Source organism: Nyctibius grandis, chromosome 9, assembly GCF_013368605.1.
Source record: "Nyctibius grandis isolate bNycGra1 chromosome 9, bNycGra1.pri, whole genome shotgun sequence".
Lineage (NCBI taxonomy): Eukaryota > Metazoa > Chordata > Aves > Nyctibiiformes > Nyctibiidae > Nyctibius > Nyctibius grandis.
Genome location: NC_090666.1, coordinates 18299846 through 18323732, shown reverse-complemented (window position 1 = coordinate 18323732; position 23887 = coordinate 18299846). Strand labels below are relative to the sequence as shown.

General features: G+C 35.8%; 1 protein-coding gene across 1 annotated transcript; it reads right to left on the bottom strand.

Annotated features, from left to right (window-relative positions):
• Positions 1-393: 393 nt before the first annotated feature.
• On the bottom strand, positions 394-23489 carry SLC38A11 (solute carrier family 38 member 11). The gene is made up of 10 exons (XM_068408076.1): positions 23415-23489; positions 21066-21200; positions 19265-19330; positions 17476-17582; positions 16861-16940; positions 7652-7722; positions 6511-6672; positions 4672-4784; positions 3917-4048; positions 394-639 (listed from the first exon to the last, which is right to left on the bottom strand). The coding sequence occupies exons 1-10, from the start codon at positions 23473-23475 to the stop codon at positions 394-396; spliced, it is 1173 nt and encodes a 390-aa protein (XP_068264177.1). The 5' UTR covers positions 23476-23489.
• Between the last annotated feature and the right edge of the window lie 398 nt (positions 23490-23887).

Below are 23887 nucleotides of genomic sequence, written 5' to 3'. Positions count from 1 at the left end.
TAATATACATCAAAAGATTATAAAATTAATAAAAAGTAAATGACAGCAATGAAACATGGGCGATGTTTACATTCCTAAACATTTCATTTATAGGTTTTAAACAGCATTGCAGACTAAGTTAAAAAAAATGAAGCCTTTTTTCATAGGTTTGCAAGTTATTAAAGTAATGTCTACTGAAAGGCACCTCTGAAAATTTCTGCTTCAACAGCTAAAACTTAAGTCTTATCTGGAAAAGCATGGCAGCATAAAACCAAGTATGTAAATACAGTTATACAGTTTAAAATTCTTAGGGCATATCAAAACACAAAAGCTCTTTGTTCCACTCTCCTTTAAACTAGCATGTATGGCTTGTTGTGAGATGTACCTGATCTAGTCTGGAGACTGGCGTGCTACCTATGGTGGAAGTGTACTGTTGTGAAAAGAAACATTACTAGGGAAGCAGTAGAACATTTCTTTTCCATGGCTACATTCCTGGGGATGCAAGATAGTCAAAACAAACCCAACTGTCATCACTAGCACACCGACAGCAAGAATCAGGCAGGATATGAGGTTATCTGAATAGTTCCATCGCTCTTTGGACAGCCTTAGATAACACGCTGTTGGGATGATAAAAACAAGTGGGGTAGCACTCAGAACTCCCTGTGTGTGGGAAAAAACAATAGAAAAAACCCTCATAAGCATGTATATTTAGATGTGAAGAACAAAAATCTAACTTTTTAAATGGTTGTGATTAGATTGATGCAACAGTAAAGCCAGAGAATACAGGCCTTTTCCAGTGTTGCTATATGGAAAACTTTCTTTTCAAAATCACAAATAACTTGCAAAAATATCTGTAAAACTATTTGAAAAAATTCAGATTTATTTAAATGCCTCTGCTTTGCTGATACAGAATAATATTTTATGTTGCAATTACTATTAAATCCATGTAGAAGTCTAGATATAATACTGCCTTAAAAAACAAAAGTGGAAACATCATGTGGCAGTTAAAAGAATTCTGATCAATTTCTACATTTATGACCTGATTTACATTGAGAGCAAAGCTCCCTTTCAGAGAGTAGAATGCCCCTCTTATTAAAAATTCAGCTCCTCTTTAAATGCTCTCTTAGATAGGAACACAGAAAAAGCACCTGCTTAAATGCTTTTTGTAGTAAAGCCACTGCAGATTAACATCAGAGTTACATGCTAAAAGAGCGCATTTTTATGCAGAAATTTTTAACGTTTACTTTGTCACATACTTAACAAACACCATGTTTCAACTTAATTATGGTGACATAGTAATCCAGCCTATTGAATATCTTTGCATCACTGTTTGTACCAACTTTTGTATATTTTTATGGTAGAAGCTGTTAACAATGATCAGTATAGACATCAAAAATAGGTACATGCACAAAGTATCTTCTTCATAAAAACTGAGACTCCTAAGCATGTGAAGCAACACAAACCAGCATCCGAGTAAAAGAATAGCACAGCAAAATCCGTGGACTCTTGACTCCCATATGACTGAACAGTTTCCCTGGGTAATTACCACTGGGCAAACACAACAGATTATGCTTTAAAACCAGAAAGCAGGGAAAAAGTAAGCAGAGTCAGAGAAACAGTAGCAAATGCCATCTGTGGTGAAGAGGCAAAAGACAGCTCTTCGGCTGGACAGAAAGCCTGCTGAGAAGATAGATCATCCTCCTTTCACATGTAAAGGCTCTGCCCATTCATTTTTCTCTACTTGCTGATATCAAGACTGAACAATCTTTCTAAGCACAATGATTACATCCAATAAATATGTACAGATGTATTGTCAAATTCTCTCTTAAAAAGGAAAAAAAACCTCACAAGATACGAGCTACCCACTCAAATGTCTGGCTATCAACTTCTATTTCTAACTGAATCAAGCTATCAGCTTGACTATTGAGTAATTGCTTAGGCCTCTCTGGGTAAAAATATTGCATTGATGCAATGTTTGCTTTTGAGTGATTATTTTAAAGCAATTGAATTGCAAATAGGAATCACACATATTTATTCATGCTAGAAAGACTCACTGGCAGTTCTCTGGTGTAAATTTATTCTTAACATATTATATCATATAATAAATGTAAAACACATACACATGTATAGATATATGAGCACACATAGTTAATTAGGTTCATTATAACAGTGTTCGGATATTTGGCTGGAATAGGCATGTGTGTATGTATGCACGCATTTAAATACTTCCATTGATGTGTATACACACAGAGGTGAATTTCCTGCACTTATAATGTAAAAACAGAGCAAAAAAGATGGAACAGAAATCACCAACAGATGCCATGAATGATAAATTTTAATGGAAACATGCATCCTGACCAAATCAATAGGAATATTGTTTATTTTGAGCTAGTTAAAATTTGGAAAGGATTAACCGAGATGAAACTATGTAGGTAATTATTTTAAATAGAGGGCAATGGGATATCTTATCTGAATATCCAGACCTGTTCGACAATATTAGTGCAAGCACAACCTGCTAAATCATTGCTACAAAATCCTTCATTACTGCTCAGTTAGCAGATAAACTGCACTGCAGAGCAGAACAGTGTACATGTATCATAATGTACATACAAGTACATGTATCACATAGCATAAAGAACAAATTGTTCCATTTTGTTCCATCAGTTTAGGTAAGCATACAATATATGGCCTGAAATTGTCAATGAGTGCATGGACAGGGACATAAGGAGGCAATTCTAAAATATTTCTGTAAAGAAGTAAAGGCTGCCCTTAAAAAGTTTTCTCCACCTTCCAACTTCTACATGATATTTCCACATCTGCTTTATTTATTAAAAATAGCTGACCTGAAATAGGAGGTAAAATGTTAAGATAAACAATGTTTATCATAAATGTAGATCAGATTTTTTTTTTAACATTTCCTTTGATTAAATGTACATTCTGTGCCAAAACAGACTGACTTCGTCTGATAAGTCTACTTTGCCAACTAGTAGTCTAGGACTCCAGTAGACTACATGGCAGTTCCAGCCAACCAAAAAAGTTCATAGAATCATAGAATACCAGGTTGGAAGGGACCTTAAGGATCATCTGGTCCAACCTTTCTTGGCAAAAGCCCGCTCTAGACAAGATGGCCCGGCACCCTATCCAGCTGAATCTTATAAGTGTCCAGTGTTGGAGAATCCACCACTTCCCTGGGGAGTTTATTCCAATGGCTGATTGTTCTCATTGTGAAAAATGTTCCTCTTGTGTCCAAAGTTACATAAATGTGTTAAAACTGATTCAAGTCAGGAAGTGCCTTGTGTGGCCTCCCTGGTAAGCTCCATCTCCGCTATGAGGTGATATCAGACACAGGAACGTTTACTGGCAAACAAAGCAGTTTCCTCCTAAAAATCATACACTCAGATTATGAAATTACTCAGTTTTGCTCCCTGTTAAACCCAAAGCAGGAAAAAATTCCAGATACTATCTCTGTGGTCTCACTACTACTGGTTCATTCTTTCTCTTCCCCCTCACCCCACTTCATTTTTTGCCCCTTTGCCACAAGGCAGTTATTAGGATCTGCCCCAGTGTTTAGTAATTTGCCAAATTCATCAGAAGCATGGATCAGAGAAAGAAATGCTAGATTCAGTCCTGCAATACAGGTAAGATGAGTATTTTAGTGATTTCCACTGCAGTTTAAATACATTTGGTAAATCGTAGCCACTTGCTGTATCTCCAGAACTGTTCTAAAAGCTCTCCCCAACCATATGAACTTTACTTCCTGAACTTCCTTTCTCCTTTAACTATCCAATTTGAAGCAGTGCATAATACCTTTTTTTTCCCCACTAATTTTTCTACTATGTTGAATTATGTAAGATTTTCAGTAGAGTTGTGGATTTTTCAGAGTTCTGTTTTATAAAAAAGTGACTTATTAAATAAAAGAGTATACAGGTTCACTTACATTCAGCTCTAAAACTATTCCAAGGCAATCATACACTAATGATACACCAGTCGCCACAGCAATGATAACTACTGTCACAACAATATGGAAAACTGTTGAGAGGTTCCCATGGAAAAACACATTGGCAATCACCTGAAACAGAACCACAATTTTAAACCTTGATTTTCTTCTTTATGTTAGCAAACAGCATATTCCAAATCTTTTAACCTTAGGAAACTAAAAGAATGGGTAAGAATACACTGACTGACCTTCACCCTTCTTGCTCCAAGAAAACAACTTCATCTGCTTTCAGAAATAACTCGTAACAAGCATCACTAAAACTGCAGAACACTATCATTTGCCCACTACAGAATAAAACCACTTACAATTATTTATTGAACAGATGGATCTCCTAGATGGAGATACTTTCATAAAGCAAAACTAGTAAGCATGATAAATATGCTATTTTCAGCTATTCTCAACCTGACAACAACAGTGACATTTTTGCCAAACTTGGAATTTTAAGCAGCCCTGATATTATTAAGTAATTCTTAATATAATACTGGATAATATTATAATAAATATAATACAACATTATATTGCCAGAATCTAAACAGTACGACTAGTTCCTGATACTTATTCCACGCAGCAGAATAGGACATACTGATATTTATTACAGCTCAACCATTGACTTCAGCTACAATATATATTAATAACGTGAGAATATTAGTAATATGAATCAACACTGTTAAAGGGAGAATGGAATAAATTCTTACCTCTCTGGTCACAAAACATTCAAGGGGGAAGGTCAGAATTACAGTAACTCCGTAACAAAACCTTCCAAATGTAGCAAGGTTGTCATCTCTACAGTAGTTTTCAAATATATCCCCTGAGGCATAGCAAAACATTAATTAGTTTGAACTTCATGTCATTTGCCTATTTGCAAATTTTAGCGTGAGTTACTGGAGTAATTGAGACTTTCTGATCCCCTCTCCTGACACATATCAAGAAACTGCACAGTCACACAACTACATCCAGGAGGAACTTTCACCCTGTCCTGCTAGTAGTAGTGTTTTTATTTCAAGTCCCATTTATCTTTCAAAAATATTTTAACATATACACATTAGAGTTTGTCATCTGTTATCTTCCCCTTAGCACAGATTTTGTATGAGATGCTGGTGTTTGTTTAAATATGTGACAGATTCAGAAAGAAAGCTTGTATATAAAATATACATTTCCTTTAAAAATGTAATTCCTAGAACAACACAATTACACAAGGAAGACCAGGGAGTTACCTCTGGAGAACTGCATTTCCTTGATAGTATCTAATGATAGCTGGCAAGTGAAGAATTTCAAGTATTCTGACCCTGAATGCTCATTGTAAACATAAGGATTATTACCTAGCAAATCTTCTTATATCTAACAACAAAAGCATTGCTAAAGAATCCAAATCATCATCTTGCTTAGTGTTTACCACAAATAATCTGGAATAATGATCTCTGAGGCACAAGAGACACTGCAAGACAGTGATCAGATGATCTGCCAGGTCTTTTCTACCCAATTACTATACTGTCTTATGATTTACTACTTTAGTATCACAATGGCACTGAAGAAGCAATAAGGTGTACTTTAGAGAAAACAGTCAAAAGATTGTGACGGGGAAGACAGAAAGTAAGATGGAACCTGCTTACAGGAGAGTCATACGCTGAGGGATAGTTGCAGTCAGAGCTTTCTATACTCGAAATATCTCAGCCAGTTTGCACTTAGTCTAGCTACAGTTGCACTTAGGACAGTAACTTATTCTGCATAAACAGCATTTGAGGCAGGAAAAAAGGAGGACAGATCAACCACTAACCCTTATCCTACAATTCCTCTGTTCTCAACTACATGCTGCTGCTCATCAGGAAAGGAAAGGGCTTGGAAGCCTTCTCCTACAATTTGGAACAGAACTATTAAATATCAGAAAATCTGCTTGCTTATGAAATGTATACTCTTCCTGAAGAAGCTAATGAACTGAACAAATTTGTGCCCTGTTCTTCTGAAAGCAGCTTTTCTACTTCAAAAAAACAATGTTAAATAGTATAATGTAACATTGATTATATATATTTATACATATATGTACATTCATATACCCACAGAGGTGACAGTAGGGTTAGTTACAGCAGAACAGCTATTGTAAAGATAGGAAATATCTCAGTCAGAGCTAGGATGCACAGACAGGAAAAGATATAGGAGAATGTACAGAAACATATACGAGGCACCCTGTAGAAAAATCAAGGCAATTTTTTTCTTACTGCTCTCTGCTAGTGGGCCATGTGGCTAAATTACAGATGTTTAGTCCTCAGAAGTATCCTGATTATGGAAGTATTCAAAGGGGACTTTCACCAGTAAGGCTTACGCTTCAGAATCTCACACCTATTAGCACATAGCTGACATCTGTGTGTCCTGTTTTGGTTGTTGGGTAACTATAAGGAATGCGCTAACTATTTCTGTCCAAACATAGTATGATTTTGGCATTTTTACAATCACTAAGATATTAACAGCAAAAGTCAGACAGAAAGGCGGAAACGTAAGGATTACAGCAAGCACCAAAACTGAGGGACTGAGCAGTTTACCTTCTGTGTATCCTGTAAAAGTCATATATCCACATGCAGCAAACACTACACTGATAACAACAGCGAGTGAGACAGACACATGTGTGACTCGAGACCAGTTCTTTAACGTGGGTTCTTCCAGAGACCCATATATTAAAAAGCTGTTATGGTTGCAGATGAATGCTGAAACACACATAACAGTTAAAGCAAATGTATGAATTAATGCATATATGCATATAAAATAAATTTACGGAGTGTATATTCCAAGGCAGGAGAGACAGCACAGTTTGAATCCACTCATTTATTAAATACAAACATTAATCCTGCAACGACTGGCAAAGATAAATGGCTTGAACTTTTACTTATTTGATTTGAAGAAGGTTTATATTTATCCTGAGATGATTCGGATTACATTACCCTAAAATGGCACACCGTTTCCCACCCTCTCCACCTCCATATTCCACTTCTATTTTCTCTTCCTGCTCTACTTTTGCTTAAGAACCCAACAGTAGTTTTGAGATTTTTTTTTAAATCCACAGAGCTATTTGCTACTTTCAGACTTCCATTGACATTCATTTGAGGCAGCAGCAAGCATTGGGAGGCCTCAGATTATCACGGCATTAACAAGAAGTAATATACCAGATCCTCCGGGCAGAAACAGATTTTAGAATGAGGATAATGGAGGTGAGTTGAGTAGCACCTGAATGGTTGATTGTGAGAAATGGGAAGCAACAGGCACTCTCTAGCAAGTGTACGCATTGCAGTCTAAGATTTTTCTGTTTGAGGTTATCCAAGAGAACGCAGAATGATCGCAGTGTCCTCAGTTTATCAATTAGACTAACTCTATTGGTGCAGGTGTTTTAAGATGACCTGGACAGTTGAGCTGGATTCACGTGCCACACCACTGTCTTTGCTACAGTGGCAAAAGCCTCTAGGACCAGATGGGCAATGCATGGGGATAATGTCTTAAACCATAACAATTAAATTTACCTATGGATGACTCAAAGTCAACTTCATTTTTTTCTAAACCAGCTTAATGTGAATGTAAAAAAAAAAACAAAACAAACCAATTAAAAATATGCAATTTCTAGGTCAAAAATATTAAATAAAGTATTTTGCTACAGTTGATCTGAATATTGAAAATACAAAAAAAAAGACTTACCAAATGACATCACCCCAACAGCTTGTACTGCATTTGATTTTGCAAATATCCATGCATTTTCTGATTTGGGTCTAAAACAGACATTTGTTTTAATAGATGATCCTCTTTTCAATATCAGTTATTAAAAAGAATTTAAAATACTATGCTGTAATACAGAACTGCTAGTCAGATCTCCAGAACTCTCTGAAGTAGGCCACAGTGTTCATCAACGGTAAGTGGAAACTGGGGAGATACCCTTCTCACCTCTCGTTTTGATTAAAGTATTTCTGTAACGAGTTTTTACAGGCAAAAATTTCAGCCTGTTTCAGTGACCAGTTTTGTAAACAAACTCGTCATCATATACCAAGAAACAGCAACAGGGAAGGTAAAAGCTGTTACTGATTCTGACTAAGGTTATCTCAACCCAAAATCTCTTGTGACTATTTAGAGGCAGTTTCTTCTTTTGAGTTTGCACATGTCATCCATGCAGTCTAGAGAGAGTTTTTTCCCAGGCTACAAATCAAGTGAGCCCGTTTGCCTTTCTTTACACCTGCTCCAACTATTCCTCACAGTAAAGAGATTCTGCTAGTTCCAGAAGGAGTGATAAAATAAAGTGTAAGAGAGTATATGGAGACTTCTATAATCAGGCAAGACTGTAATATCCCCCACATCTGCTCCTCTAAAACATGCCCACAATTTTGGACCTGTGGTAATTGTAATTCTTAGAGGAGGACCACAGAAAACCATCAGCAAACTTTGTTAAAACCCATTCGATGCACGAACTTCCTCTCTGAATAAAGAACCAAATGAAGAACATGAAACATCCTTTTCTAGAACTACAATTTGCTAAAAATATCAAATGAAATTCATAAGCCAGTTGAACATTATATTTGTAATATTAAAGCACAGACAAAGGAACAGTACGGATAAGTTTGCTCTTAAAAGGTTGGCTGCTGCTAACTTTGCTCTGTTTTTATTTTGAGGGAAAGATGCTGCCACCTGAGGCCTTAGCTGCTATTTTCCTACTGCCCTACAAAGCACTCTGGCACTCATGCCAGCTCTGTGAAGGTAACAATAGCAGCTTTGTCTCTCCCTCTATCTCGTGATAATTAGCTGGTTTTGACAGCCCTAGTGGCATATGTTATGCTAGGTTTCGTTGCTTTCAAATGCTTAAACTCCACTCCCACCACCTAAAAAGAAAAAAAAGACAAAAAAGATGTTGCTGTTTCTCCTTTCAGGAGTCATACCTTACTATTTCTTGAGAGCTCAAATAGTCAGTCCTTCCTTTTCTATATTAAAAAGGCAGATTTACATCATCTAATGCACATTCAGTTCAGACTTAGACCACCTTTTCAGTTCTTAAGCTGTGGTTGCTAAGCTTAACTTTGAAGTGAACAGAACCTGAGTATCAAAATCAAGTTGTTTTTTGTCCTTAGATGCAGTATTTTGTCTGACTACTGTAACATACTGTTTCTGGTCTTAAGCAGCTGAATATGGCCCTCCTAAAATATTCTCAGACTCAGCACGTAGATGTAACAAATACTACAGAAGAATAGAGATATCTGGCATTTGTCTTGGGAAATAGGAGTTCCGACCTGCTATAGCTGCTGTAGTTCCTTATATAGAGTAGCCTCCCTTAACTTGATGCCACTGATTTCAAATCACTACAGATGTCTGTGGACAATTCATATTCATAATTCTGACTGTATTATTTTTCAGGAGAACATTCACATCTGACTGGAAAAAAAAATCAATAATATTCCAAAATAAAAACAGAATATAGAAAGCTAACATTACAACTGTTCCCTTCTGTAACCACTGGAGGTCAGCTTTGACAGCAAACATACAGAATGAAAATTTGGTTTATATTATCCTTTGACAACAGAATTTGTGAGTCTTCTTATCCTCTTTTCTATTAATAATTAACACTTAAATTATCTAATACCCTGTAAATCAAAATATTTTAAAATGCACAGAAATAAAGAATGCTTTTGTCCGAAACACATTTAATTTCTGTGAAAATGGTACATCCTGTGGAACAGTATAGCTATATTATAAGCTCTTATAAATAGGGATTTAAAAAATGGAATGTAGAAAGCATGTGAATTTCATCTGAAACATTTTGAATAAAGTGGCTAAATAATCAATTAAAAAAAAAAAATCACAGGAGCTATTTTTTCCCATGCACAGTGTTAGCTTATGCACTAGCAATATGCAACAGACCAAAATATAGCTTTGCTTTATGGATGAATGACAAATCAGATTAGGAGTATTATTGGGGGGAAAAAAATCCAAAAGAACAAAATCCTGCTCATTTAGCAGCATAAGAAGATAAATTCCTTCCATTCTAGTTGCAGAATGCAGGAAGAATTTCAGATCCATGATTTGAACGCTACCAGCAGATTGCAATGTCATACAATACACATTGGTACATATGACATATGCAACAGTATATGACTATTTCTTACAGTAAGCCATATACCGCTGCATGTGTTTTGAAAAAAGTTTTTGTACCTTGGGAATAGAGGGATCTTGCTCAGATGTGATACGTAAACTGAGATGTGAAAGCAACACAGTAAGAAATTTCATTTCTAAGCATTCAGAACTGAGTCAACAGCTCTAGAGTTCTGACCATATCAACAACAAATCACCCCTAAGTCCAGTCTGCAGGCCATAGAGACTTATGCAAAGCTCCTGGAAAAGGGTGCAGGTGACATGAAAGTGTCTATATAAAATAAGACTTCAGACTGGGAAAGAAAATTGTGTCAGGAAACGAAGAGCCATACAGTGAATAATCGCTTAAAATGACTTGCAAGACAAAGGGTACCTAATGGAAACATCAAGTATCAAGTGTCAAGGTAAACATACATACATTCATATAAATATGTGCATCTGTGTAGGCAGATGCATACATAGGCTGAAAGAGTCTATCACAAATATACCAGGTAACACTATACCTGTGTTCTGCTGTTTCAATTCTGCTGCTACTGTTCAAGATGGATCGTTTTTTCTTGAGAAAGGCCTTTGTTCTGACCAGTTTGACCTACATTCTTGTTAAGAACTGTTAGGTGAAGATTTCAACTGCTGCTCATCCAAGAATCGCAGTAGCTGTGAATATCCATGAATGACAAAAATAGCTACCTTACTGCTCCTCACCCAGTGTATGAAAACACAGGCTATGCCTGCATGAATACAAAGTTTTTTTCATGCTGGAGAAAAAGTAGTTAGATGAAACACAATACTAAATGATGATCGGATAGTGAGGTAGATTGTGAACTGGCTGAAGGAAAGAAGCCAGAGAGTGGTGGTCAATGGGACAGAGTCCAGTTGGAGGCCTGTGTCTAGCAGAGTTCCTCAAGGGTCGGTACTGGGACCAGTACTATTCAATATATTCATTAATGACTTGGATGAGGGAATAGAGTGCACTGTCAGCAAGTTTGCTGATGACACCAAACTGGGAAGAGTGGCTGACACAACGGAAGGCTGCGCAGCCATTCAGAGGGGCTTGACAGGCTGGAGAGTTGGGCGGGGAGAAATTTAATGAAATATAACAAGGGCAAGTGTAGAGTCCTGCATCTGGGCAAGAACAACCCCATGTACCAGTACAAGTTGGGGGCAGACCTGTTGGAGACCAGTGTAGGGGAAAAGGACCTGGGGGTCCTAGTGGACAGCAGGACGACCATGAGCCAGCAGTGTGCCCTTGTGGCCAAGAAGGCCAATGGCATCCTGGGGTGTATTAGAAGGGGTGTGGTTAGCAGGTCAAGAGAGGTTCTCCTCCCCCTCTACTCTGCCCTGGTGAGGCCGCATCTGGAATATTGTGTCCAGTTCTGGGCCCCTCAGTTTAAGGACAGGGAACTGCTAGAGAGAGTCCAGCGCAGAGCCACGAAGATGATTAAGGGGGTGGAACATCTCCCTTATGAGGAGAGGCTGAGGGAGCTGGGTCTCTTTAGCTTGGAGAAGAGGAGACTGAGGGGTGACCTCATTAATGTTTATAAATATGTAAAGGGCAAGTGTCATGAGGATGGAGCCAGGCTCTTCTCAGTGACATCCCTTGACAGGACAAGGGGCAATGGGTGCAAGCTGGAACACAGGAGGTTCCACATAAATATGAGGAAAAACTTCTTTACAGTGAGGGTGACCGAACACTGGAACAGGCTGCCCAGAGAGGTGGTGGAGTCTCCTTCTCTGGAGACATTCAAAACCTGCCTGGATACGTTCCTGTGTGATATGGTCTAGGCAATCCTGCTCCAGTGGGGGGATTGGACTAGATGATCTTTCGAGGTCCCTTCCAATCACTAACATTCTGTGATTCTGTGATTCTGTGAAATGCTTTTGTTGAGAGCTGTACTGTCTATCATACATAGTAGAAGTTGTAAAACAAAGTAAAAGCTGAGAGGTAATATAACTGTGATTCTTGGAACAAAAATAATAAAAGATAGAACAAAAAGATGCTCCAAGGGAGATCCCAGACAAGAAGGAGTCTCAGCTGAGAGTAAGACAACAGCAAGAGAGACTGACAGTAAGAACTGTCTGTAGGAAGGCAGTGAAGCCTAGCAATGAAGAAAGCCTAGAGGTTAAAAAAATAGGACTCTACTCAGTCTCCAGTATACTTAAGGGAAAGTATAGCATGATAAACATGCTAGTGAGTTTTAAAAAGTTTTGAAAATATTTGTGTTTATCTACATAAGAACAGGGGAAAATGAAAAGAACAAATGAACCAGACAAAGGTTAAGACCTCCTAATGAGGTAAAAGGCATTTCACATCCAGATCATAAGTGAGAGGTGGGCAATTTGTTTGGCAGTCTAAAACAGCATATCTTCTACTTCTTGTAAAACATTTACAGTGTAATATTCCCCATCTTAAGATCCATGCCATGAAAAAATCATTTCTGTCATTTACATTGAAATGCTGGCAAATATAATACAACAGCAGAGTGCATCAAAAGCAAAATATCTTTTAAGAGAGCAAAAGAAACATACGTCCCTGATCTCAACCCAGCTTGCAGGTATGAAACGCTGACTGACAAAAAAAAAGTTAATTTCTAGAGAGAAAGCAAAGTCATATGTTTGGCAGGGGAGCTACGTGTTGGAAGGGGCAAAAGACTCCCATTGTTTTGGATTGAAGTTAAGTGACAAACTGCCAAGTTTAGGTGCAAACTGGCAGTTATCAAAATAATCCAGGAACACACAAGAGACTAATTCAAGTTTAATTCAACGATTTATACAGTTAAGAAATTAATTGTATAATTTCAATTCCATTCTATTCTAAACTAAAAATACCTTTTTAGTTTTTCTTTTAAATTTAAAAGTTTAAAGATCCTGAAAAAGTTTACAGATGCTGAATATAACTTCAATCAACATAATGGAAAGAAAATCAGTAATGCTCACATCAGCCTTGAATTTTATATTAATCAAAGTCATCTTGGTTGTTAAAGAACACAGAGAAGGCAAAGCTATATGTCAGCCTCGCTAGTCACAGCTGCTTTAACTCCTCTTTCTTCCTTAATGGACTACTTAGCAGTTCTGTAAATATATGGTAGCTTAGTTTTATTTTTTAATTTCATCACACATTAAAGTTTATCTTTGCTTACTATTGGGTTATTTATATGAAGGAAAGAATCGGCTTTCTACTTTCAAGTTATTTTCCTCGACACTTGGTGTTTCATCCCTGTGATCAGCTGCCAGTTGAGTAATTCTCACATCCTCTTTATGTGTAGCAGATGCTCTTGAAGTTTTCCCTAGAGATTTGTGTATTATGCAGACAGTGACATCATGACATTCTTTCCAAAAGAACACCAAATTAAAATGATCCACCTTTATGAGCTACATAAAATATTGCTTTTTACAGCAATGAATGTTAGTTTCAGCTTTGAAACATGAAGTTATTTTATGCAGTATTAACATACTGCACATTTACAGTTTAAGATAATTCTAATTAATTAAGATAATTCTTGATCACAGTAGAAGAATACTCAGCTATAAGCAGGTGGAAATAAAGTAAAAAAGGGATCATCAAAATGTATTTTTATCCAACATCTTAAACTATTGAGAGTAAACTCTGGGTCCAGAGCACTGGATTTTATCTGCAAGTTCGTTATGTCCTTCAGGCAACAATAATCACACAGATGATATTAATCAAAAGCAAAACTGTAACAAAAAAACTACCTCAGTTTCATATTTGTCATAAGAGGAAAGTAATCAAGCCAAATAATCCCTCATCACAAACACATCACTTTTTTTCCTGAGAACTAACAAGAAAATAACATTCCTATAATGTCCCCAGATAACCCGTTCCACTCCCAAAGCAACTAAAAAAAACCAAAGCAACACTCCAAAGACTTAATTGCTGTTTTTCAGCGTATACAGTTTCAAGCACATCAAATCATTAAAAACAGAAATAACATCGTTGTTTTGCTGATAGTCTAACACATTGCAGAAGGTTTCTAGGAAAGATAATATTCTCTGTTGTCTAAATAATCAATACAATTTTCAACTAGAACATAAATTGCATTTAAGCAAAAAGACAGTTTTATCATCCCCAGATAATCTTCTTGTACCTCTCAAAGGGAAGCAATATGCATTTTGAAAAAATCTAAAGGTAAGCGAAAACTGATTACTACTCAGAGAATAATTATCGAAGTGGGAAGATATCCAAACGAGATTCCAGTGGAACCTGACCTGAGTCCAGCACTTTTGAATGTATGCAGCAGTAAATTGAATAATGGAACAAAAAGTAAGAAGCATCCTTAACAGAAAGCATTAAATGTGCAGTTGACACAGAATGCTAGAGAACAGGGTGAAAAAAGAAAAATCATAAATATGTTGGTAAGTGGAGAAATCATCTGATAAAACAGTATTTAATTCTGTAATGATGAATTCTACAGTTATGTAGGGGAAAAAAGGCTTCACAAGAAGAGGGCAGGAGGGAACAAGCAAAAAAACCCCAAACTTCATGAGAAAGGAAAAGAAAGGAAAAATTGCCAGCTCACAGTTCTGCAGAGAAGGGCTTAGTGCTTCTGTTAGACTGCAAACTCAAGGCACATCCACAATGTTATGCTATTTTCCAAAGAGGCAAACATCAAACTAGGTTACATAAACAGGAGTGTGACAATCCCCAAAAGATACAGTTGAAAGGGACCTCAAGACACTTTGCATGTAAGATACATCAATCTTTCTTCTCTGCTCTTCAATGGGAGTACCACAGGCAGTTGGGGCACCATGATATCACTTTAATTTGCAGAGAACTGAAGGCAGCCATTGAGAATGATGAGTAGCACAGGAAATGACAGGAAAAGAAACACTAAAGGAACTGTGCTTGTTTAATCTATAGAAAGGATCACCAAAGGGGAACAAGTTACAGCTCTTTACAGGTGTTTTTTAAGCATTTGAAAAAGAATGAACAGTTTGCTGTCCATATCCACTGTGGTTAGGCCAAGAAGCAATCATCATGAAATGCAGTAAGAGACATATGATACACATTTAGGAAGAATTCATAAGAAAAGCCTAGTGAAGAACTGGAATGGGAAATCATGGAATTGCTAAGAACAAACTAGACTATCACCTGTCATCAATGACAAATTCTTTTCCTATACGACAGATCTGAGAATTGTGTTTCATAATCATGATTTTTTAAAATCTTTTTGAAAACTCCAACTTCTATTTTATTTTAATAAGGATTTGCAGTAAATGCATTATTCACTTGTTTCACTTGTTATAATACTATGATAGGACCCATATTAAAATATATTCATGTTCTTTATTCTCACTGCAAGAACAGAGATGGCATACCATCATACCATTAACAAAATATTAGAAGAGGGTTTTAATAACTAAAGTATATGTCTATTTCTAACTGTAAAATACAAATAGTAAAGATAGACATTGATAGAATGTTTGTGAGGCAAAAAATTCTGATTAACAGTTTATCAACTTGCTAGATGCATTTTTAAAAGCAAGAAGTGTAAAGGCAAAAAATGGAAGTCCCTAAAGAATTAAAAAGTAAAACTTCAAGAATTACTCAATACCCAACATTACTTACCGTAAGAAAAAATAAAGCCATGCATTCCATATTTTTCATTGCATCACACTGTTAGGAAGAAATGTTACCACGGTAACAAGGTAATCAGTAACCGTTATATACAGCTGCTTCCTTTACTGACAGGGATTTTGAGATCACCCTTTCAAATACTCCTTTAACACACAGTATAAAAAACATGCTGCTTCAGAAAGGTGTGTGTGGGGGGAAATCCCACACTGTTCTGAGTGCATCATTTTTATGGATGATAGACAACATCATCTGGTACAACTTCAGAAACGGCGATTCTAGCCATCTTCCTAGCATTAAACATGAATGCCTTGCAATTAACCCACGTACCACAGCAATAAGACAAATGAACAATTATGTGTAACACTGCTGAAACAATCATGGTGCAAGAATCCACTTCTTACAGAAACATTAGGGATACTACATAAAACTATTCCAATAAATAAAAGAGCACATTCAGAAACAGTGTGTGTTGTCTTTAGCAACATATCTTCACTTTTGAGGTATAAGGGATAAAGCAGACCTTCTGAGGCCATAAAGGAAAGATAATAGATTCCTAACACTTGCTTGCATTATAATTATAAAAATATTGTCACAACACACATTCATGTGTACTAAATTGTCTCCACTGTCCAATGTTAAACACTACTTTCAGAGTATGAGTGCTGGAAAAGTTTTGCATGCTTATATTGTTGTTTTCTCAAATGACAGAATAAAGTTTTTATTAGTGTGTTCTCTTTTTTCTTTTCATTATTTGTATTCAGTTTTTATTATGAAATCATTATGTTAACAGAAACAGAAATATTCCTAAGACACTATCTATTTTAAGATTGTAAATATAGGCCGTCTGACAATAACGGGCCAAATTAAAGATTTCTCAAATGACAGAAAACCTCACGTGCCCATTCAGGTGCCACCTACTATCAGACATATCACTCGCAATTTTCAATTTATCTGTAGTTTTTTGAGACTTTTCCTGACTTCGCTTATGTGCAATAGAAGAAGAAAAGAAAAAAGTATGTTTTAGCAGTTCATCTTGTATTGCTATTAATAGAGATTTATTTTTTCAGTTATCTGTCTCTACCAAAACAGCCACGTTCCAAAGCTACACAGATACATGTAATAGTGAAATAACAGATTACATATGATCAAAAATTCACTTTGTGGCGAGTGTAAGAATACTCACACTTGTGGACTGAATGTTACTGTTCTCACCATCACAATAACCAGGATGACAATGGTTAAAATCAGAGAAATAAGAGATACCTGTAAAGGTAAAAACATGACTTGAGTCAGTAAGCTGCTGAAAGGTTAGCAGCATAATTTACCTTTTTTTTTAAAGAATAATTAACAACCAAATAAAGTTCTAAATATCACATGTCAAATATCTGTAAGGAGAAAACTTGTCCTATATCATCATCTTTTAATTTGTTATTATTTTTGAGTAACTAGGCAATTGCAACTATTTGTCTAATTTTAAGTGATACGCCCATTTAAACATTTCTCATTAATGGGGCTCAACATTTCAAGATCAGGCCTATATCACCATGTGCTTTACAAGATTTGAGTTCTACTAGCAGCAGATGGAAAAATTCCAGTGATTCATATGGAGACTAAAGTTTTGCTTAAACTATTCCAAGTTTTCCAATATTTCTTGGGACAGAAGACATTCTGAACATCTAAAATATTTAACATGCTCCTGCCAGATGTAACTGAGTTCAAATACATTGTTATGACTGGCACTTATTTTCTAATGGCATATAGAAAAGTGAACTAAAAATCAGCTGCTATTATGATTTACCTTTCCCAGTTTTGCTATGTCTCGATATAAAGATATAGGGAAGGTAAAGATGATGGTGGTAAGAAGAATTATGAAGTGACGGTCAGTAAGCACGTTATCTGGTGCAACTAAACAAAAAAGAAAATAATTTATTTCTCTAAGAGACTGACATGAGGAACAGATTAGTTACATCTGAAAGGCTAGGAGTAACAAACTCTGATGTTGACCAAGCTTTTATCCACTTCATTCAAGCTAAGTAACACTGAAATAAAGACTAGGCATTAACTAACCTTGAGGAAGCCATACACAGCATGTGCATAATCACAAGAATTCTGCAAATTTAAACTGAATTCATAACATATGGAACACATTATACCAACTTTGGAAGTCTGGCATTTCTACATACAGATTAGTATTAATTTCTTTCACACTGCCTGGGCCAATGTTGGCAGACTGCAAGTAAAACATTCTACGCGTCTTTCTGCCATTTACTCTCGAGGATTTTTTGACACTGTGTGTTGATATCAATTACTGTGCTGTTGAAGATAAGCAAATTCTTAAAGAACAATCCTAAAGTAAGTTAATTTTGAGGGGTTTTTTGAGCACCTCCTTTCTTGCTGTCAGCTGTCTTCCACTTGCAAAATACAGATTACGGTGTGAAGGCAACAATGTTATAACATTCCCTGAAATCAGCAGGATTTATTTGTATAACTGGTGTTTTTTTCAAGCCAATGACAACTTAAAATAAAACATATCCCAGTTTCAGTCAGGCTACCATAAATCATGGGCTTGAATGAAAGCTTGAAGAACAATTATGGGTGGAAAGTGCCTGGCAACTGACAGGGGAAGTCTGTGTTCAGTTCCCTCTATTCTTTGGAATATTATAATGCTTTCCCACATCTTTCCAGTCAGGCATTCTACCTGCCAGGTGAAAAGATGTGCCATGCTGGGGGTTCCTCCTATTACAGAAATTGTATTGTATATAAATTATTAGATATTCACTATCAGCCTGATCAGCTATTCACAGAACAGAGTGTGACAGTTAAAACTGCATCCACACCTTGCAGTCTTCACCTGCTGAAAATTACAGTCCTCCTGCAGAAATCAAACAGTTCATACCAATACTAATTTCCACTTCATTGCAGACATGTTCTCTTTAGTTTAGTTTGCCAGTGACAAATGTTTTAACTTAGCTGGCTTTGTGCTAAAGCAGGTGGAAAACATGCACACAAATTGCTCCACTCTGCTGTGAAAACCTACAGCAGAGGAAGGGTAACAAGTGCATGAGTTAAAAAAAAAAGTAAGTCAAAATGCCACATCTAGTTTTGCAGTGAATATCTGAGAACTGAAAGTTACAGATATGCTTAAGTAAGCATTAAATCCATTATATTATTTGCAAGTCATCCAGAATTATTCACTAGATAAAGTGCAGTTTCAGTATTCAAATTATTATTATAGAAAATATCTAAAAAAGATGAGAAAATACGATGACTTTGTAAATATACTACTGTGGAAGACTCCTCTTGTTTGCTTAGTATTTCATTGAAGCATGTAGTCTCTTCACCGACACTGAGCCAAATGATAACAAAGGACTAGGATTCATAGCTTTTATTTCAGAAAGACTTGTAAAAAACCCACAAAAAAAACGCTCATACAGATATGCTTCAAGTTCTTAATTTGAACTATATTTAAGAGTAATTCAGAAGCAAAGTAACATGTAGGACTTCAGACCGACAGAAGATGCTAATCCCTAAATACTTATACTATCCAATACGTTTTCCCCGTTCTGAATTTTTTAAATGCATCTTACCTCCAGGAATTCTCTGAAAAACTTTAGTTAAAGTGTCTCCTGTTATTATGTTGTAACTAATCATAGCTTAAAGAAAATAAAATTTTTTGTTAGTACAAGTCAAATATGAAATATTTGATAAACATTTAATACGCATTTTGTAGACTTCAGGATTATATGCCACCGTCCCTCTTGTATGAATTCTGGCTAGCACCAACAACTTCCAAGTTTCACGTTTAAACCAAAATAAAAAAATTCTTTAAGGCCCCCCTTTATTTTTTATCTTTTTTTTTTTTTTTTTTTAAAAAAAAAAAAAACAGACACAACCTCAGCAAGAATCCGGTCTGACAAACAATGCCGTTGTGCTATCTTGCCATATAAACTTACTTCAGAAGAGGAAAAAAAAAGCTCTTTAAAATTGTTTGTTTCTAACAGTAATTCTTTGTCAGTTTATTTACAATTTCTTGTTTCTATTTAGTAAAGTTCCTGTGTTAGTCTAATAATCAGTCCTGCAATCAAATGCACAGGACTTCCTAGCTCCGGTAAAAAGTCAGGAAAATCTTTAAATCAGAAGAAAGGAGGAGAAAATAGATGAAGGTATCAGATACAGACTTCCATTCCTTCCTCTCATTAATAAGAACTGTGGCCTTACCATTCATACTTCATTCTTATTCTACACTGGAAGTGTGTACATGTGTGTGTATACAGACACACAAAATGTATTTATATACTCATGTGGTCTTCACCATTTAGACAGCATACATATAGGTATTGACCTTAACTAATGCATAAATATTCACTGTTGTGAAACTGTAGGTTGTTAACATTACTTATAGAAATAAATTCAAGCACATACATATGCCTAACTAGTTCCATGGTAAGGACTGAGATCTTTACAATTCTTTTCCATATTCTCTATGAAGTAGTAATTATACTCTTTTAAGTCAACCTGTGTAATATTGTTGCCTGCAGTAACAGTAACTTGACTCCCTTAAAAATCTCAGCTACCTGTAATAAATTCAGACTGATTGTTCCCAAAGTAGGAATTTTGATCTGGGACTCTGTGGTCATTGAATCCAGACTCTGGGTATCTCAAGTCACCACCTCTTGCAGCCCCATGTGTGGAAATATCAAGCTTACTTAAGATTTAATTTAATTACATTACTACTGTAGGGGACAGATTCAGAATATCACTTTATTTCAAACTTCCGGTCTGTTAATTCCTTCCCAGATAATACCTGTCTGTTCTTTTACTATTTCTTCTTCAAAGGTGTCTTGGCTGCCCAACTTCCTAGTAGCTCATTCGCTATGAGGCTGAATTAATGCTTTTGAAGATCAATGATGGCACATAATATTCAAGCAAGATCTGATCAGTGGCTTCTCCAATGACAGTATTACAACTTTGGAAAAATATTAATTCAATATACTCCTGAAGGCATATTTTCCTTTTGTTTCAGGCACATCAAATTCATGATCTGTTACTCATTCTAGAACAGAATCTCTTCTTTGCTATTTCTCATAGCTACTTTTGTCCTTAATTTTTAAGTACGCGATCATGAATTTCTCTATTACTTTTCAGTTCATTTCTATTATTCTGGTCCTCCAATTCACTGAATTCTTCCTCAGTCATTCTTCAGAACACAACAAGTAATTTTTAATTTTCTTTTTTTTTTTTTTAATAGGAAAGAGGCATATACAGCATATTCTTTACAGAGTTCTTAATATTTAAACAGTGAAGGAATAAGGTAATGTGAAAAAGCTTGTTATTTATAAATAAAATATATTTATAAAAATTAAACATTAATATTTTATGTGATCTTACCAATAAATGGGTATAAAAATTGAAGAGTTGAAAGAATTAGATAACCTACAAGACCGTATGTTTTTCTGACCAGCTCTTGATAGGTGTTGGTACTGGAGAGGTTTCCTCCTTTGATCAGTAATATAATGGAATAATCTGTTAAAACATAAAATTACTGTTAAAGACAGTATGAACCAACTTGTGGTTGGTTACCGCTCATCTTTTTCACTTCTTTAAAAAAAAAAGTCTGTAAGAAAAAAAAAAGTGGCACTGGGAAGAGCAGGGAAGAGAAATCTCACAAAGGATCTCAGTCCACAGAAACCAGGAGTTACAGGCTCATACTGGGAGGAAATTCCAGCCTTCCCAATTAGGGACAGCAGAAACACTCGTTTTCATTGGTTTCCAGTTCAGTCAAAGGGAACGAGAACTGTCATGAGCACCAAAAAAAAAGGAAAATTCAGTTAATAATGCAAAGGGCTCCTGAATGGACGGAACATTTGATTATATCCTGAAAGGGGTTAAAACAGCCTGCATCATGGTGCTAGACTTCTTCATCACTTTACTCAGCTATTCATCTAAGTTTGTGGAAGATAAAGCCTGGTTAGTATTTTGTATCTTCTCCATTGTTTACAATAAAAATATTTTAAGCATTTTTACTGGATACTTTTAAAATAAAAGACACGCAAACAATGTGGCTTGAGACAGAGCTGATGTCACAGGTGGAATTACAACTTCTTACAAAGAACAGTGAAATGTTGCTGTTATGTCAAGCTATGCTTTAGGGTTCATTTGATGGGATTTTCCAGTCCAGATTAGTTACAGCACAGAATTTATTACCTTAGTGCAGATGTCTTGACAGATAGTAGTTAGACCTTGTCTATTCCTCATCTGGCTTTCACTTAGCGTGTAATCTATGCTGCGATAGTAACAGTTTATTTCTGTGAACAGTGTCCGTGTTTATTATCTTCTGGGAATGGCTAAAATTATGAAATTTTCAGTCTTTAGAAAGGAGATTTCCACTGTGTCTTAATGTGAAAGCCAATCCAGAGATTCCCATGAGCATATGCAATTCTTACACAACATATACTCAATTTACGTTATAATTGGGAGCAGAGAAAAACAGAAATACAGAATTGTTCAGTATCAATTATGTTGCATACTGAGCTGACCTTGTACAAGAAACATTAAGTCTTTGTAGCAAGGGATCTCAGACCCACAAAACCTGAAAAAGACTTATAGCTAAATGACCTAAAATTGTATTCCTCTGTCACTCTAGGACTACACCCAGTATAATTCAAAAACATCCTCCAAAATGAAATACAGTGAAAATTGCTAAATAACAGCTATTTGCCAATTATTCAGTAAAAACTATGGAAAATAAATCCTAATGTTACATACTTAGCCTATACTTTAAATGCTACAAGTCAGAAAGTTTTAACTATAGTTATAATTCGCTTGTGCAAGATATTTTGAGTCACATCTCTAACACAATAAAATGCTGAGTTTAATTCACAAGTTCTGGACCTATGGCTATAAAGTCTTCAAAATACTTAGGAATACAAAGGACCAATTAGATTTCCTACAGAAAATTAACTGAAATTTCTGAGCTATGTTTATGATACGATTTCATTAATGTATTTTGCCATCAGCCATAGAGAAAATTTTCCATTCATAAGGAACATATTCCTTATGTTATATTGCTCTCCAGTCAAACCTCAATCATTCATGCAGATCCTTAAATGATATTTTAAGCAATGAAAAGCATCAACTACTACTCAGCATATGGGTAGCAGAATTAGTGCCGTTCACGTTGACTTGGTTTGTTGTTTTAAGATTTGAATCCACAGTCTTTGCAAAATTTCTCCTTTGATGCCAGTGGATTTACTTATGTTTATTTACCATGTGATTTCAAAACTTGTCCCTTTTTGAAGGTAAATCCATTATTTTTCTGATGAATTATAATTAAATATTCAAAATCATAGTACAACCAAAGGTTTTCGTTCTGTGGTATATTTTTAAAAAGTGATATACAACCCACTCAAGGCTCAGTCTCTTAATTAGGGTAAAAACAGTGGACTAAAACAGGTGATTATGAGGCACAAATAAGAGCTATTCTTCCAAATGTCACCTTGACCTAGTCTAAGAAACCAGGCTTTACGAAAATAAAATGCACACAAAAAGCAGCTTTATATGTTGTACAGTATAATTCTCTGCTGCTTCTAATCTGCTTCAAGAGATTAGCGAGGTAAGGAAAAAACCTGTCACTTTTATTGTCATAGATATACTTGTTTAAGCTATCATTAAGCTCAAGATCAGCTAAACATTGCAAGACTAATTTTCACTTTACAATAGAAACTGCTTTTAGAATACCTGTGATATAGGCAACCCCAAGTAAAAGCAGCACTCCTAGTGGAAAACCAGCTTCCTTCATTGAATATGGCAATCCTGTAAATAAGAAAAGGAAAGACTATAGAAGAACCTTTCAAAATACTCATTTGTGACAAGCAAAACAAAGAAATATTCAGATTGAAAAAAAAAAAAAAAAGCTATCAATCTCCCAAGTTGGACCAATATGCTTAATAACCTCAGAAAGATAATTTTTAGTGGACGAAGTGTTGCCTAGGTATAAAGCTCAGTCAGCACCTGCCCAAACAGTTCTCTGGTCATTATAGCAAAAGAGGCTGTGGGGTATTTATCACCAAGACATGATCTCAGCTGACACCTCTGCATTTTTGCATAATAAGCAAGTAAAAATAGAGAAAAATCTTTAGGAACAGCATAAGAAAGTAAGACAGTGTTATTCTCCAAACTGGATAGTCACGCATGTATAAACAAGGCTGAAC

What these genes read in the sequence shown, in the direction of transcription:
- SLC38A11 (XM_068408076.1), bottom strand. Translation starts at nt 23,475, where the DNA reads ATGAAGGAAGCTGGTTTTCCACTAGGAGTGCTGCTTTTACTTGGGGTT. An exon ending in TGTTGGGGTGATGTCATTTG is followed by an intron (nt 6,673 to 7,651) that starts GTAAGTCTTTTT and finishes TGTGTGTTTCAG; the next exon opens with CATTCATCTGCAACCATAAC. An exon ending in AATGTTTTGTGACCAGAGAG is followed by an intron (nt 4,049 to 4,671) that starts GTAAGAATTTAT and finishes GTTCTGTTTCAG; the next exon opens with GTGATTGCCAATGTGTTTTT.